The 13,128-nt window shown below is 46.0% G+C and overlaps 1 protein-coding gene across 2 annotated transcripts in view; it reads left to right on the top strand.

Moving 5' to 3' along the window:
- PIEZO2 (piezo type mechanosensitive ion channel component 2) overlaps positions 1–13,128 on the top strand; it is a 462,335-nt gene that overhangs the window by 367,528 nt on the left and 81,679 nt on the right. For both annotated transcript variants that reach the window (XM_025365354.1, XM_025365353.1), the window contains 6 exons: positions 6,447–6,623; positions 6,919–7,044; positions 8,429–8,629; positions 9,643–9,847; positions 9,969–10,070; positions 11,561–11,726. In XM_025365354.1, coding sequence (XP_025221139.1) covers positions 6,447–6,623; positions 6,919–7,044; positions 8,429–8,629; positions 9,643–9,847; positions 9,969–10,070; positions 11,561–11,726 — 977 coding nt within the window. The remainder of the gene's footprint in view (positions 1–6,446; positions 6,624–6,918; positions 7,045–8,428; positions 8,630–9,642; positions 9,848–9,968; positions 10,071–11,560; positions 11,727–13,128) is intronic.

The raw sequence follows: 13,128 nt of genomic DNA, 5'->3' as shown, positions 1-13,128 counted from the left end.
TTTGAGGGTTAGGGTATTAAAGAGAAATAGAAAAGAACAAGAGAAGGCATTTGACAAAAAATGCACAAAGACCGTTTCTGAAGAAATCCAATCTGAGGTACAGATGCCTTCTGATTCATGAGAAGCTGTGCTGTGGGGTGTGAAGGCGTGTTCAGACAGTGTAATGATGGGAGTGGGCATTAGGGGGAACAGGAAATTCATGGGAGTCAGACAGAGAATCTGCTGTCATAAATCCATCCTGTTGTACAATCTATCCATCAGAAAAGGGTTAAAGGATGCAATTTCTTATAGATCCTAAACAAAAGGCAGACAACTTTTTTCATTATCCTTAATGAGTCCCCAGACATAACCTTGTTAACAGACCATCAAGTAAACAAAATATCTAGTTACCGTGTTACACTCTTAGGAAAACAGCCTTCCATAGAGTATCACCACTCCCTTCTCTGTGATTGACACATTGTGCAGACTTTCAGAATTTTCATTCCTAATTTCATCTCTCTCACCTTTAATTTTAAAACAAGTGAGAGACACATGAGGCATAGAAATCCTGCTCCTTCTGCTGCTAGCATCTGCCAAATCCCGTTGCCGTAAGATTGTTTCGGCCACTCGTGTTGTACGTGATGTCACCTCACTTGCATGGGGGTTTCTGGCCCTGAAGCTTTGGTCTCTGGGTTCTTGACAGTGTGTGCATCGCTGGCTCTGTCTAATGTAATTGGCACACTGAGCGATCAATTTGGTGACATGCAATCAAAAGACTTCTCTTCAGACCTTCATTGTCCCTTTAAAATGCATCCTATAGGGAAACTTTCCTCCGTGTCCCTGAACTCAGCGCACTTTCTGATCATTCCTAAGAAATACAAAATCCTACAGTGACTTAAGTGAGCAAAATCTCACTTCAGTAGTTAAAATTGTGGAGTCACGGAGAATCATCGAGACTCGGGTCCCTCCGCAGGTAGAAGCTCCCCTTTCCTAGCTGATCTTTTCTTTCTCCCCCACACCTCCTTCCTTCCTAACTTCTGTAAGGAAGTTTTTTATTTAAAAAAAAAAAAAATCCACCTCACAGAGGCTCTTTAGTCCTTCTTTTGTTTCATTCTTTCCTGGGCTGGAGCTCAGACTCACAGGCTTAGGGCAAGGCCCCCTGGATGGGGATGTTGTGACTTGGCCTGTGCCATCCCATGAGGCTTCATGCTCTGGGCTGGCAGCTGGCGGGTAAACCTGCCCTTGCCCTCCTGGAGGCTCCTCGGTGGGGCATCCCACTGGCACTCTTGGCCGGCACCGGTACCCAGCCCCTGGTTGCCCAGCTCCTTCTCCTCCTGGACTCCTCTGTGGAGTCCTGCTGCCCTTCCAGACAGCCTTCCCTGCAGCCTCGGAGCAGCTCTGGGTGCTCTGTGCCTTCCCATCAGGCCCAAGAGCTGCCCTCACACAGGCCCTGCTCTGCCTGCACACATGGGAGCCCAACAGAGAGACTCTGCACCCTGTAGCCAGAGCTCTTCATCTCTCAGGCCCCACGGGTACCAGTGCCCAAGCTCTGTGCCCAAGCTCCAGGTGCACGCATCGGGCTCCGAGTGATTAGCTCCTCACTCAGGCTGTGCACAGAGGACATTCTCCTTCCTGCATCTCCACCTGCCCCATCATCTTGGCACTGGGCGGGGGACAGGCAGGACGCAGCCCCTCTCCACAAAGAAAGCTCTTCAGGAGCTGTGGCAGCTTTGGGTTCAAGACATCCTTACCCAAGGCCTCAGTAAGGGTGCTTGTTTTCACAACTTTTGGGTTCATCTCTCCTGCAAATATTAAACCTTTTCAAAGTTATCATCATGAAGCATCTGGAAAAGAAGAAGCTGCTGGAAAAGAAATGGTTAGTGAAACATTTATTTTACATCAACATCTTATTCAGGAGTGACACTGCTTTGGAATAATCTAGATTTAAATATATATATTATATATATATAAAATACATACAACATTTTCTTCTCCTTTTGAAATACACAGCTACTTTCTAATTCCAAAGGCTGTTGGACAGCTCTGTGAGGTCAGGTGAATCTTGAGGAAGAGGCCACACTTTCTGTTAGCACCTCAGCTCTTCCCCGGGGGCCTGGCCAGTTGGAGAAGCTCCATGAAGGAAGGAAGGAAGGAAGGAAAGAAGATAATAAAAGGACTTTGCAAACCTGAGGTTTCTCCTTCTTGTCAGTTGAGGTTTCGTCATTGTTATATTTTCGCTCTCACTAAGCATTCATTGAGCCTTTATTAAGAACTCACAATAGGCCAGGTGTGGTGGCTCAGGCCTGTAATCCCGGCACTTTGGGAGGCCAAGACAGGCTGATCACAAGGTCAGGAGATCGAGACCATCCTGGCTAACACAATGAAAGCCCGTCTCTACTAAAAATACAAAAATTTAGCCAGGTGTGGTGGCGGACGCCTATAGTCCCAGCTACTGGGGAGGCTGAGGCAGGAGAATGGCGTGAGCTTGCAGTGAGCGGAGATCACGCCACTGCACTCCAGCCTGGGCAACAGAGCAAGACTCCGTCTCAAAAAAAAAAAAGAACTCACAATAAAGTGAATGTGTACATGGTGCTAGGTGCTGGTGCAGTAGCTTGAAAGACACACTTGTCTGAGCTCACAGCCTGATGGGAATGGGATGGGAATGGCTGCCAAATAAAACTAAAAGTGATAATAACTGCTGTGCTAGAGGTGTCCACAGTGAGCACTGGCTGCACAGGGAGGAGTATCTCTTGCAAGTGGTTGCAGCCTGGAGGTGATAGTTGCAGCCCAGGTCCTTTGGGGGAGGGAAGCCAGGGATGGGTAAGTGCAGGGACCAGGAGGCTTGGGTTCTCAGAGGCCCCTTCCCTCGAGGCAGGGCCCTCATGCCCCACAAGGTTATATTCAGATAGGATGACAACCCGTGTACAGTGCTTTGTTGGGAAAGCATTATGGCATAAAACTGTTTCTCAAAATCCTTGATAGTAAGAATCACCTGGACACTTGTTATGTATGTGGACCAGTGTCTCTTTCCCTAAAATTCTAATTCATCAGGTGTCGGTTGTAGCCCAGGTATTTGTCATAGTCATCGTCCTCCTCCTCCTCCTCTTTCTGCTAATTCTCTTCCCCTTCCCCCTCCTCTTTTCTGCTTCCCCTTCTCTCTCCCCTTTTCTCCCTCCTCTTCTTCTTCCTTATCCTTCTTCCTCCCCCTCCTCCTCCTCCTCTTCCTCCTCCTCCTCTTCCTCCTCTTCTTCCTCCTCCTTTCTTCTTCCCTTCCATGAGATTCTTACCATCAGGGAAATGATGAGATCATGATCTCTTTAGATGACAGAACTGTGAGAGGGCATGGCGCACTGAGGTTTGCACTGGGCTTGCTATTTGTATGGAATGAAGTATCATACTTCACTGAGCCCCAGTGTTTCTATTCGTAAAATGATACAATAAAAATATTCGCCTCACAGAGGCTCTTTAGTCCTCTAATTTGACTTCTCTAGGATGCTGAGGACTCGGGATCCTTTCCTTGTCATTGAAGCTCTCCCTCTTTGTTTTGAACATCAGCTCACCTTCCCGGCCCTTCCCCACAGCTTCGTCAGACCCTTCCTGTCTCGTTCCTGGGCTCCTCCTGCCCTTCCCACCAGCCTCCTCAGCATGTTCCTCAGGTTCTGTCCACAGCCTGTTTCTGTTCTGGACTGTCATGGGTGAGCTCACTAGCTCACAAGCACAGGACTGGTTCAGTTGCCCTTCACCTGCTGCGAGTCCTAAAATCTGTGTCAACTCACTGCTCTCTTTGAACTCCAGGCCCCTGTGTCCACGGGACAGCTGGGCCTGACCCCACTTCTTGAGTGGCCCCAAAGCACTTTCAGGTGACCTACTCACTCCCTCTGCCTCCACTCCCCTTTTGATTGCTCTTACAGATTCCCAGCTTTTCCCAGTCTTTTCTCTTTCCAACACGTATTCCACAATGCAGCCAGAATAGTCTTCCCACAGGGTAGATGTGATCATGAGAGCCCTCTACTGAAACCTTGCAGCAGCTGCCTCTCATCCTCACGATAACGTAGTATAAGACCCCCATGATCCAGCCCAGACCACTTCACCTTTGCCATCCCTGGACAGTCTAGGACGCCAGGTGGGTTTTACAGTCCTCTGACAGGTTTCAGATGACACTTCTCTCACCATGAATCACTTGCTTCTCCAAGGATGGGGAGCCCATGCTCTCCCAAGTCTGGAAGGGCCTTGGACCTGCTTTTTCTTTTGCCTGTCTAACTGCTATTTATTCTTCAGGTCTCAGTCCCCTTATGCTGTCACCAAGTACCTTGGTGCCTCCATTTGTCCCTCCCACATGCCTCCTGCGGGCAGGGAATCCTCAAAGGATGTGTCACCTTGAACCTGGTTAAGACTTAATGAAAGTTACTATCTTTACTTCTCTTTTCCCATCACTCAGAAAATTGAAAGTTCTGAATAAATTGTGCTGTCTTTATACTAAAGGCTTTAGATACATAGTAACAGACATAACAGAGTTAATTTCACAGCATCTTTAATAGGGTTTGCTTTTTAATATCCAAATTGACGAGACACTTGCTGATGGCTAAAGAGGAAGTCAGTTCGCTAATCTATCTGTTTTGTTAACGGGTAACTTTGATTATGTTTATGAGTGAGTTATGGTTTACAGGGCCTTTCCATGTACAGTGTTTCTTTCATCTTCAGTTAATTCTATAAGGCATCTCCTCCTACCCTAATATTTCAGCACTTAATTTTCAGAGAGGTTCCTTGCATTGGACAGTGACAAATAGTTGAGTAGAAGAATAACAGGTAACAAATAGCAGAATTAAATGCTGTCATGCAGTCTCCACATTTTCTTCTTTTATAGTTTTTTTAACTTTTTTTTTTTTTTTTTTTTTTTTTTTTTTTTTTTTGAGAGACGTAGTCTCTCACCTGTCACCCAGGGTGGGGAGTGCAGTAGCACGATCTTGGCTCACTGCAACCTCTGCCCTCTGAGTTCAAGTGATTCTCCTGCCTCAGCCTCCCAAGTAGCTGGGATTACAGGCGCCTGCCACCGAGTCCAGCTAATTTTTTGTATTTTTAGTAGAGATGGGGTTTCACCATCTTGGCCAGGCTGGTCTTGAACTCCTGACCTCGTGATCCACCCACCTCGGCCTCCCGAAGTGCTGGGATTACAGGCATGAGCCACCACACCCGGCCTCTTCTTTTATAATTTTATAAGCCAAGTAGGTAACTATGTCTCTTATAGCCCACAAGGCTTAGCCCACAATGCTTGGTACATGTTTAGTTGTATCAAATGAGAGCATGCTGTTATTTCTACCTGATAATATTAAACATTTCTAGAATATTACTTTCACAATATTCCGAATAAATGAGCATTTCCCATGCCTGAAGAAGATGATGGTCCTTCTATACTGTCCGATGAACTATTAACTATACTACAGAATTGTCTGATGAACTATTAACTATACTACAGAATTGCTAGAAATGTGAGAACATCTGGCCTGATCAATGAACTCGCATGCAGTCCAAAGTCAACAGTTCAAGCTGAGCTCACAAACTTGCCGCTCTGACCAGCTTCCCTGTCAGCACTGCTGTGTCAGTCATGGTACTGTTATCCACTCAGGCTCTCAAGTGGAAACCTGGGAGTCACTCCTTGAACCTTCTCTCCTACCCACCGGCCCACCAAGCCAATCAGTCGTCGAGTCCAGCTAATTTTGCCTCCCATCTTGAACCCGCGCCTCCTCCCCATCTTCCCTGGGCTATTGCAGCAGCATGTGAGTGGGTCACCTAACCTCACATCCAATCCCCACAGTGCACCCTCCGTTCGTCAGTTACATTGATCTCAATGGGAAGCAAATCTTACCTCCAAATTCCCAGTGTAATACCCCTCCACAGCTCTCCGTTTTCTGAAGACTGGGCTCCTGCCATAGCATGGTGTAAGAAGGATCCGTCAGAACTTGGCTATAGCTGCACCTCCAGCCTCACCTCCTGCTGCACTTCACACTTTCAACTCTGAACTTTCCAGTGTTTGTTGTCGCCTGTCCCCACCATACTAGCTCATGCTTTCCTGCCTTCGACCAATGCCTCCTTTACCTAAAGAATCTACCTCTCATCTTTCTTGGCCTGGCTCAGTTCAGGCACTGTTTCTTCTTGAAAATGCTTCCTGACCTCCACATTGGACCAAGGACCCTTCTGGATGCTCTCACAGGAGCCTGCCCACATCGATAGCTTAGCCAGTGCTACATGATAGTGACATCACCTGCCATACAAGACATAATGTCCCCGAGGGGTGAGACCATAACTCACCTACTTTAGTGCCCCAGCACCTAGGGCAATTCCGTGCGCGTGCTAGGAATCCAGTCCACTTTTGCTGAACTGAGTAAATCAAGTCATCCTGTTTTGTGGATGTCCTGTTTGTTATGCCATGTTATGTATTTTTGTCCCCATTTCTGGTTGTATGTTTTCAGGTGTCTCTGTTCAACTATGTATTTTTGATTTCTTGGGCTTTTGCTCTGCCGTATGCCAAGCTGCGCCGTCTGGCTTCAAGTGTCTGCACGGTCTGGACGTGTGTGATCATCGTCTGCAAAATGTTGTACCAGCTCCAAACCATTAAGCCTGAGAACTTCTCTGTTAACTGTTCCTTGGTGAGCCTCGGTGATAGGGGAGTATTCCTGACTGCCCTTTAGCAAAGCAAGGCAGATGCTTGGGGAACCGCCATCCCCAAGCACATTTGGCCTGGCCTGGCCGGGCTTGTAAGTCACCTCTCCCTGGTTGTGCTCTGGCCCTGTGTTAAGCCTCCTCTCATACTGAGGTCTCCCCCGAGATGGGCCTGCCCCTCCCATCCCACCACTGTCCGTTTGCTCAAAGCTGAAGACTAAATAACCCGAGCTCTCCTAATCTGTGAAGCTATTTTTTTACTCCATTTTCTCTTCTTTTTAGCCAAATGAAAATCAAACAAACATCCCCCTTAATGAGTTGAACAAGTCTCTGCTCTACAGTGCTCCTGTCGATCCTACAGAGTGGGTCGGCCTGCGGAAGTCTTCGCCTCTGCTCGTCTACCTAAGGGTAACGGCTTGTCGTGCTTAGTTTGGGCCTCCACACCGTTATATAATAGTTCAGGATTCTTCCCCGAGACGCTCAACATCACATTTGATAGTAACCACATATTCTCATGTGGGATTTGGCATCACCTTTGCAACAAACTCTAAGTGTTAAAATCAGTATTATGGCACGTTAAAGAGAAAATGACCAAACGGTCTGAGATTGCTTGAATAAAATGTGACAAATACATTCATTGGAACATTATACAATTGTTTTAAGACCATTACAAGATTAAGGTCAGTGGGTGCATTAGAATTGAAGCATGTTTAAAATATATTAAGTTTTTTAAAAAGCAAATTTCAAAACACTGTGCATAGTATGATCTCTTCTAGACATGAAGAAAAATATTGAGTAAAGTATACCAAATGCTCAATAGTGATTATTTCTGAGAAGCGGATATAGCCTTACAAGACATTTTTGCTGTGTAAATTCTGTTTCTCTATAGTTTTTAATAAAGAGAATCTATTACATCTAGAAGTAATAAAGCATATATTTATAAAAGGGAACTTGATTACAAACAGCCATACGAACATAATGAAAACAACATGCTTCAGATTTTTCACATTTTATTTTTGTGGATTATCTGAGCAGTCCTAATCATGTTACACTGGCAATGCATTTAACGGTACAGCCTCTACACTCAGCACCTGGGATTTTTAAATGTATTAAGCATCCCATTTTCTTTGTGTAGCTTCTAGATTTTTCATCACGTGGTAGACATCTTTTGTACTAGTAGCCACTGTAAATAGCTGTTATGAGGATAAAGCAAATTGGTATTTGAAAAGGGTGATTGAATCGTGTCTGGAACCCATGGTTCCATAAATGTTAACTGTTTTCATTATCTTGAATAATCATTATATCATCACTATTATTATTTTACTGTTGTCAGCATGCTTCTCAATCTATTGCTCTCTGTAGCAAGATTTCAGGGGTGTTCAAAAGTTTCCCCCTAAGCAGCTTCCTGTTCTTCCAGCTGGGTGCGTTTTCCAGAATGTCTCTGTACTGTTTTTGCACTTCTAGTCACAAACAAGGCTGAACCGCCCGCCTTGGATAACTGGAAATTGCTTCCTTGGTGTGAGATGTGTAGTTTTGAGAAATAGGAATGAGCAGCAGCATCTTATGTCTGGAGATTCTAGATCCTATTACTTTGGAAATTAGCCTGATTTTCTAATAGAGATAATGCCACAATAAATAAGACAGAGAAAATGAATATTGAGCTCAAAACTGTTTAAGAGAGGTGAGCTTTTATAAAACATTGTCCTTGTAGTTGTGAAGAATATGGGAATTGCTTGAAATTACCAAATCGTACAGCATCTGGCTGACACAGTTGTGTTTCCTTGCTTTGTAGAATAACCTCCTGATGCTGGCTATCCTGGCCTTTGAAGTCACCATTTACCGCCATCAGGAATACTATCGAGGTCGAAACAACCTGACGGCCCCTGTGTCTAAAACTATCTTTCATGACATTACAAGACTACATCTAGATGATGGACTTATTAGTTGTGCCAAATATTTCATAAATTACTTCTTCTACAAATTCGGTCTGGAGGTGAGTTTCCTTGCTGACATGTTTTATTTTTCTTTTCCATGAAAATTCAAAGAACTGCTTCTGGCCAATTGGCCACTGGAAACTTGTGATACATCTCCAGGCATGATAGCTGTCTCCTTGAGAAGAACAGAGAGTATTTGTACTGATGGTTAACTGGCTTGACTGAAAGTTTTCCAAGACTAGGTGCTGAACACCCCCCTCCACAGCAGTGCCTTGGCCTCTCTGGATCTCCAGAGCAATGTAAATGCATGGCCATCAGTTGCCATGTTAACAGGTTTCTTATTAAGAATAAAGTATTAATCTTCTGGCTGGGCGCGGTGGCTCACGCCTGTAATCCCAGCACTTTGGAAGGCCAAGGTGGGCGGAGCTTCTGAGGTCAGGAGTTCAAGACCAGCCTGGCCAACATGGTGGAACCCCATCTCTACTAAAAATACAAAAATTATCCATGCACGGTGGTGCACGCCTGTAATCCCAGGTATTTGGGAGGCTGAGGCAGGAGAATTGTCTGAACCTGGGAGGCAGAGGTTGCAGTAAGCCAAGATTGCACCAGTGCACTCTAGCCTGGGTGACAGAGCAAGATTCCATCTCAAATTAATTAATTAATTAATAATAAATAAATACTAATCTTCTCTTTGTGCATTCTGAAACCATAAGCTGCAGCCAAAATGAACTGTTTTAACCTAAAATGGTTGTGATAGTGCCTGTGCCTTCATAGAATGAAGTAGGAATGGTGATGTTTCATGAGGAGATCAAAATTGCTGTTCGCTTTATTGTCTGAAGTGGTTATTATAAGAGCTACTTAGTCAGTTTGTCCCTTGGGAGTAATCTGTACAGTATTTCTGTCTTCACCTGAGACACTCAAAAGAGCAAGCACTGGTGAATCTGTGCAGACAGACTGGCCCTGAGGGATGTGGGTCTCCACCATCTACACAGACCTGATACCTATCACCAGTCCCCTTTCCCATAAGTCTGATATATTTATTTTTTTTGTGCCTCTTTTCATCTTTACACAGACCTGTTTCCTAATGTCAGTTAACGTGATTGGCCAGCGAATGGATTTCTATGCCATGATCCATGCCTGCTGGCTGATCGCTGTCTTATATAGACGCAGAAGGAAAGCCATCGCGGAGATCTGGCCCAAGTACTGCTGCTTCCTGGCATGCATCATCACCTTCCAGTATTTCATCTGCATCGGCATCCCACCTGCTCCTTGCCGAGGTGAGCCTGCCCCTCCCTGGAGCCATCTACTTTTAGAAGAAGCCATTACCGAGTGGACGGCTGGGAGAAGCGTGGTGAAGAAGAGTATTGATTGTGCTGTTCGCCACTTCCCTCCCTGCAGATTACCCGTGGAGATTCAAGGGTGCCAGCTTCAATGACAACATCATAAAGTGGCTGTACTTCCCCGATTTCATTGTGCGGCCCAACCCCGTGTTTCTTGTCTGTAAGTGTTTCCACTGCAGGGCCACGGAGTGCTGGTATCCGGGGTCACTGCTAATCATTCTTCCGTGCTATGCATTAGTGCCTTTTGTCTTCCACTAGACTTCATAATCATGTAAAGGCTTGTCTTATGCATTAAGATCACAGGTCATTAATGGCTTCTACTCACCCTATTACACTTGTGAAATTAATAAATCAGTGTTTGAAATACCATATTCCCTTGCATAATTTCACTTCCCCCAAAACACACACACACACACACACACACACACACACACCTACGCAGCCACCTTTCAAAAGACAGGCCAGAGAGGAAGGCTTTGTGTTTTGTGTTTACTGACTTTGTGGTTTCTGCTCCCAGTGCAGATAAATCAACCCTGAACATGGGGCAGCAGATGCTAGGAGATGCTTCCCAGATTTCAGTTGCTCTAGAATTGGGCTGCAGCCCCAAGGCCTTCCCAGGGCAGCTGGTGATCCAAAGGTCAGAGCAGCTCCCCCAAGACCAGAGTACTGGGTGCTACAGAAAATGCAAATGACTGCCCTGCCTAAACAAGTTGAGGTTTAATTTAAAAAGCAAGGAAGCAGCTTGTGTGCCGGCTGTCAGACAGGCTTGGCCTGAGGCCCTTTGTGGCAGTTGCTGGGAAGACAGCTGTCTCAGGCTGCTCCGTACTGTCTGGCACTGGTCCACCACCTCCACCTGCTCTCACCACGCCTGTAGTGTGGCTTATGCTCTGGGGAGAATCTTTGGTTGCAAATGGAAAGGGGGATGGAAAGGATAAAGAAAAATGAGGCCGGGTGCAGTGGCTCATGCCTGTAATCCCAGCACTTTGGGAGGCCGAGGCGGGTGGATCATGAAGTCAGGAGATCAAGACCATCCTGGCTAACACAGTGAAACCCTGTCTCTACTAAAAATACAAAACATTAGCTAAGCGTGGTGGCGGGCACCTGTAATCCCAGCTACATGCGAGGCTGAGGCAGGAGAATGGCGTGAACCCAGGAGGTGGAGCTTGCAGTGAGCTGAGATCGAGCCACTGCACTCCAGCCTGGGCGACACTCCGTCTCAAAAAAAAAAAAGAAAAAGATAAAGAAAAATGAATATCTGCATCTGCCACAAGTAAAAAGATAAAGATGGGGAAATTGCTTAAGTGACCTCCTTAAAACTGGTGGGAGGTAAATGTAAATAAGCACTGCGCTCTAAGAGACTCACGAAGACTAGTAAGTACCACCCAAAACTTTCTCTCATCAATGTGCAAACAAAATCCAGAGACTCCTCATGTGAGCTCTTGGAGTGTCTGTGGTCACTCTATGCCCTGCGAGGTGGAGAAGGTGTGACTTGGCCCCGACATTGGACTCCAGGATGAATTTTACTATGAACTTTGGAAACAACTCACTTAGGAGCTGGGGAGTGGCTGTTGCTGTGTGATGAATGTGTGTTGCATTATGTAAATCGGAAGAGGATGAGGTGGCTTCATGATCTCACCTCTGTCTTGCCAGATGACTTCATGCTGCTTCTGTGCGCCTCCTTACAACGGCAGATTTTTGAGGATGAGAACAAGGCTGCAGTGCGAATCATGGCAGGTGACAACGTCGAGATCTGCATGAACCTTGATGCGGCCTCCTTTAGCCAACACAACCCTGTGCCAGATTTTATTCACTGCAGGTAACAAGAGCTTCACATTTGCTAAAAGCCACTTTCATGTGTGTATTTCCATTACATTGCTCCTCTATACTTTATCTGCTATACTTTGGAAATAGATGTGCTGAATTGTATGCACTGAAGCTAATAAATGCTGGACAGTGTGAGTCAGCAGCCTGGAGGCTGAGCCTCTGAATTACAGCACTGCACCTGCTTTTGTCCGTGTAAACCACCTCTTTATGGCCTCAGTCCTCCTCCTCTTGTTCAGACCAAAGCTGACTTGTCCCAATAATACCAGCTCTCCAGGGGAGGGTCCTCCCGCTCATCTCTTATCCCTCCTCTGCATCCCCATAGCTCATCCTCATCTTCCCTCCCTCTTCCTCATCCCCCATCTTTCTTCCTTATCTTTCATCCCTCATCCTCATCCCTTCTCCTCGTCTTCTGTCTCTCCTACTCATCCTCCATTTTTCATCTTCATCTCCACAGCTCATTCTTAACCCCACCCCTCCTCCTCACCCTCCAGCCTTCTTCCTCATCTTCATCACTTATTCTCATCCTCCATCTCTCATTCTTATCCCCATCCCTCCTCATCACCCTCCATTCCTCCTTCTCATCCTCCATCCCTCCCACTCATCCTTAATCCCTCATCCCCATTCTTAGTCCTAATCCTGCTGCCCTCCATCCTCCATGCCTCATACTCATCCCCATAGGACATCCTCATCCCCCTTTCCTCCCTCTCATCTCCATCCTTCCTCCTCATCCTCTATCCCTCATTCTTATCCACATAGCTCATCCATGTTCTCCATCCCTCAACTTTATCCCCAACCCTCATCCTTTTCCCCATTTCTCCTCCTCATCCTCCATTCCTACTCCTAATCTTTCATCCTTCAACCACATCCCCATAGCTCATTTTATCCCTTCCTCCTCACCTCCATTTCTTTTTCTCATCCTGCATTACTCCTTCTCATCCCTATAGCTCATCTTCATTCCCATTCCTCTTCCTCATCTTCCATTCCTTCTTCTCCTCCTCCATCCCTCATTTGTATCCACATTCCTTTTTATCCTGCATCCTTCCTTATCTCCATCCCTCATTCTCATCCTTCATCCCTCATCCTTATCCCCATTCCTCCTCCTCATCCTCCATCCCTCCTCCTAATCTTTCATCCCTCCTCCCAATCTTTCATCCTTCATCCGCATCCCCATGGCTCATCTTTATCCCCATCCCTCCTCCTTATCCTCCATTTCTCCTTCTCATCCTGCATCCCTCCTTCTCATCCTCATAGCTCTTCATCCCCACTCCTCCTCCTCCTCCATCCATCCTTCTCTGCCATCCCCCCTCCTCACCCTCCATCCCTCCATCTTTCTCCTCCTCCATCCCTCCTCATCTTTTTTTTTTTTTTTTTTTTTTTTTTTTTTTTTTTTTTTT

Source organism: Theropithecus gelada, chromosome 18, assembly GCF_003255815.1.
Source record: "Theropithecus gelada isolate Dixy chromosome 18, Tgel_1.0, whole genome shotgun sequence".
NCBI lineage: Eukaryota > Metazoa > Chordata > Mammalia > Primates > Cercopithecidae > Theropithecus > Theropithecus gelada.
Note: the sequence above shows the minus strand (reverse complement) of the source record. Positions and strands in the feature narration are given on the sequence as shown.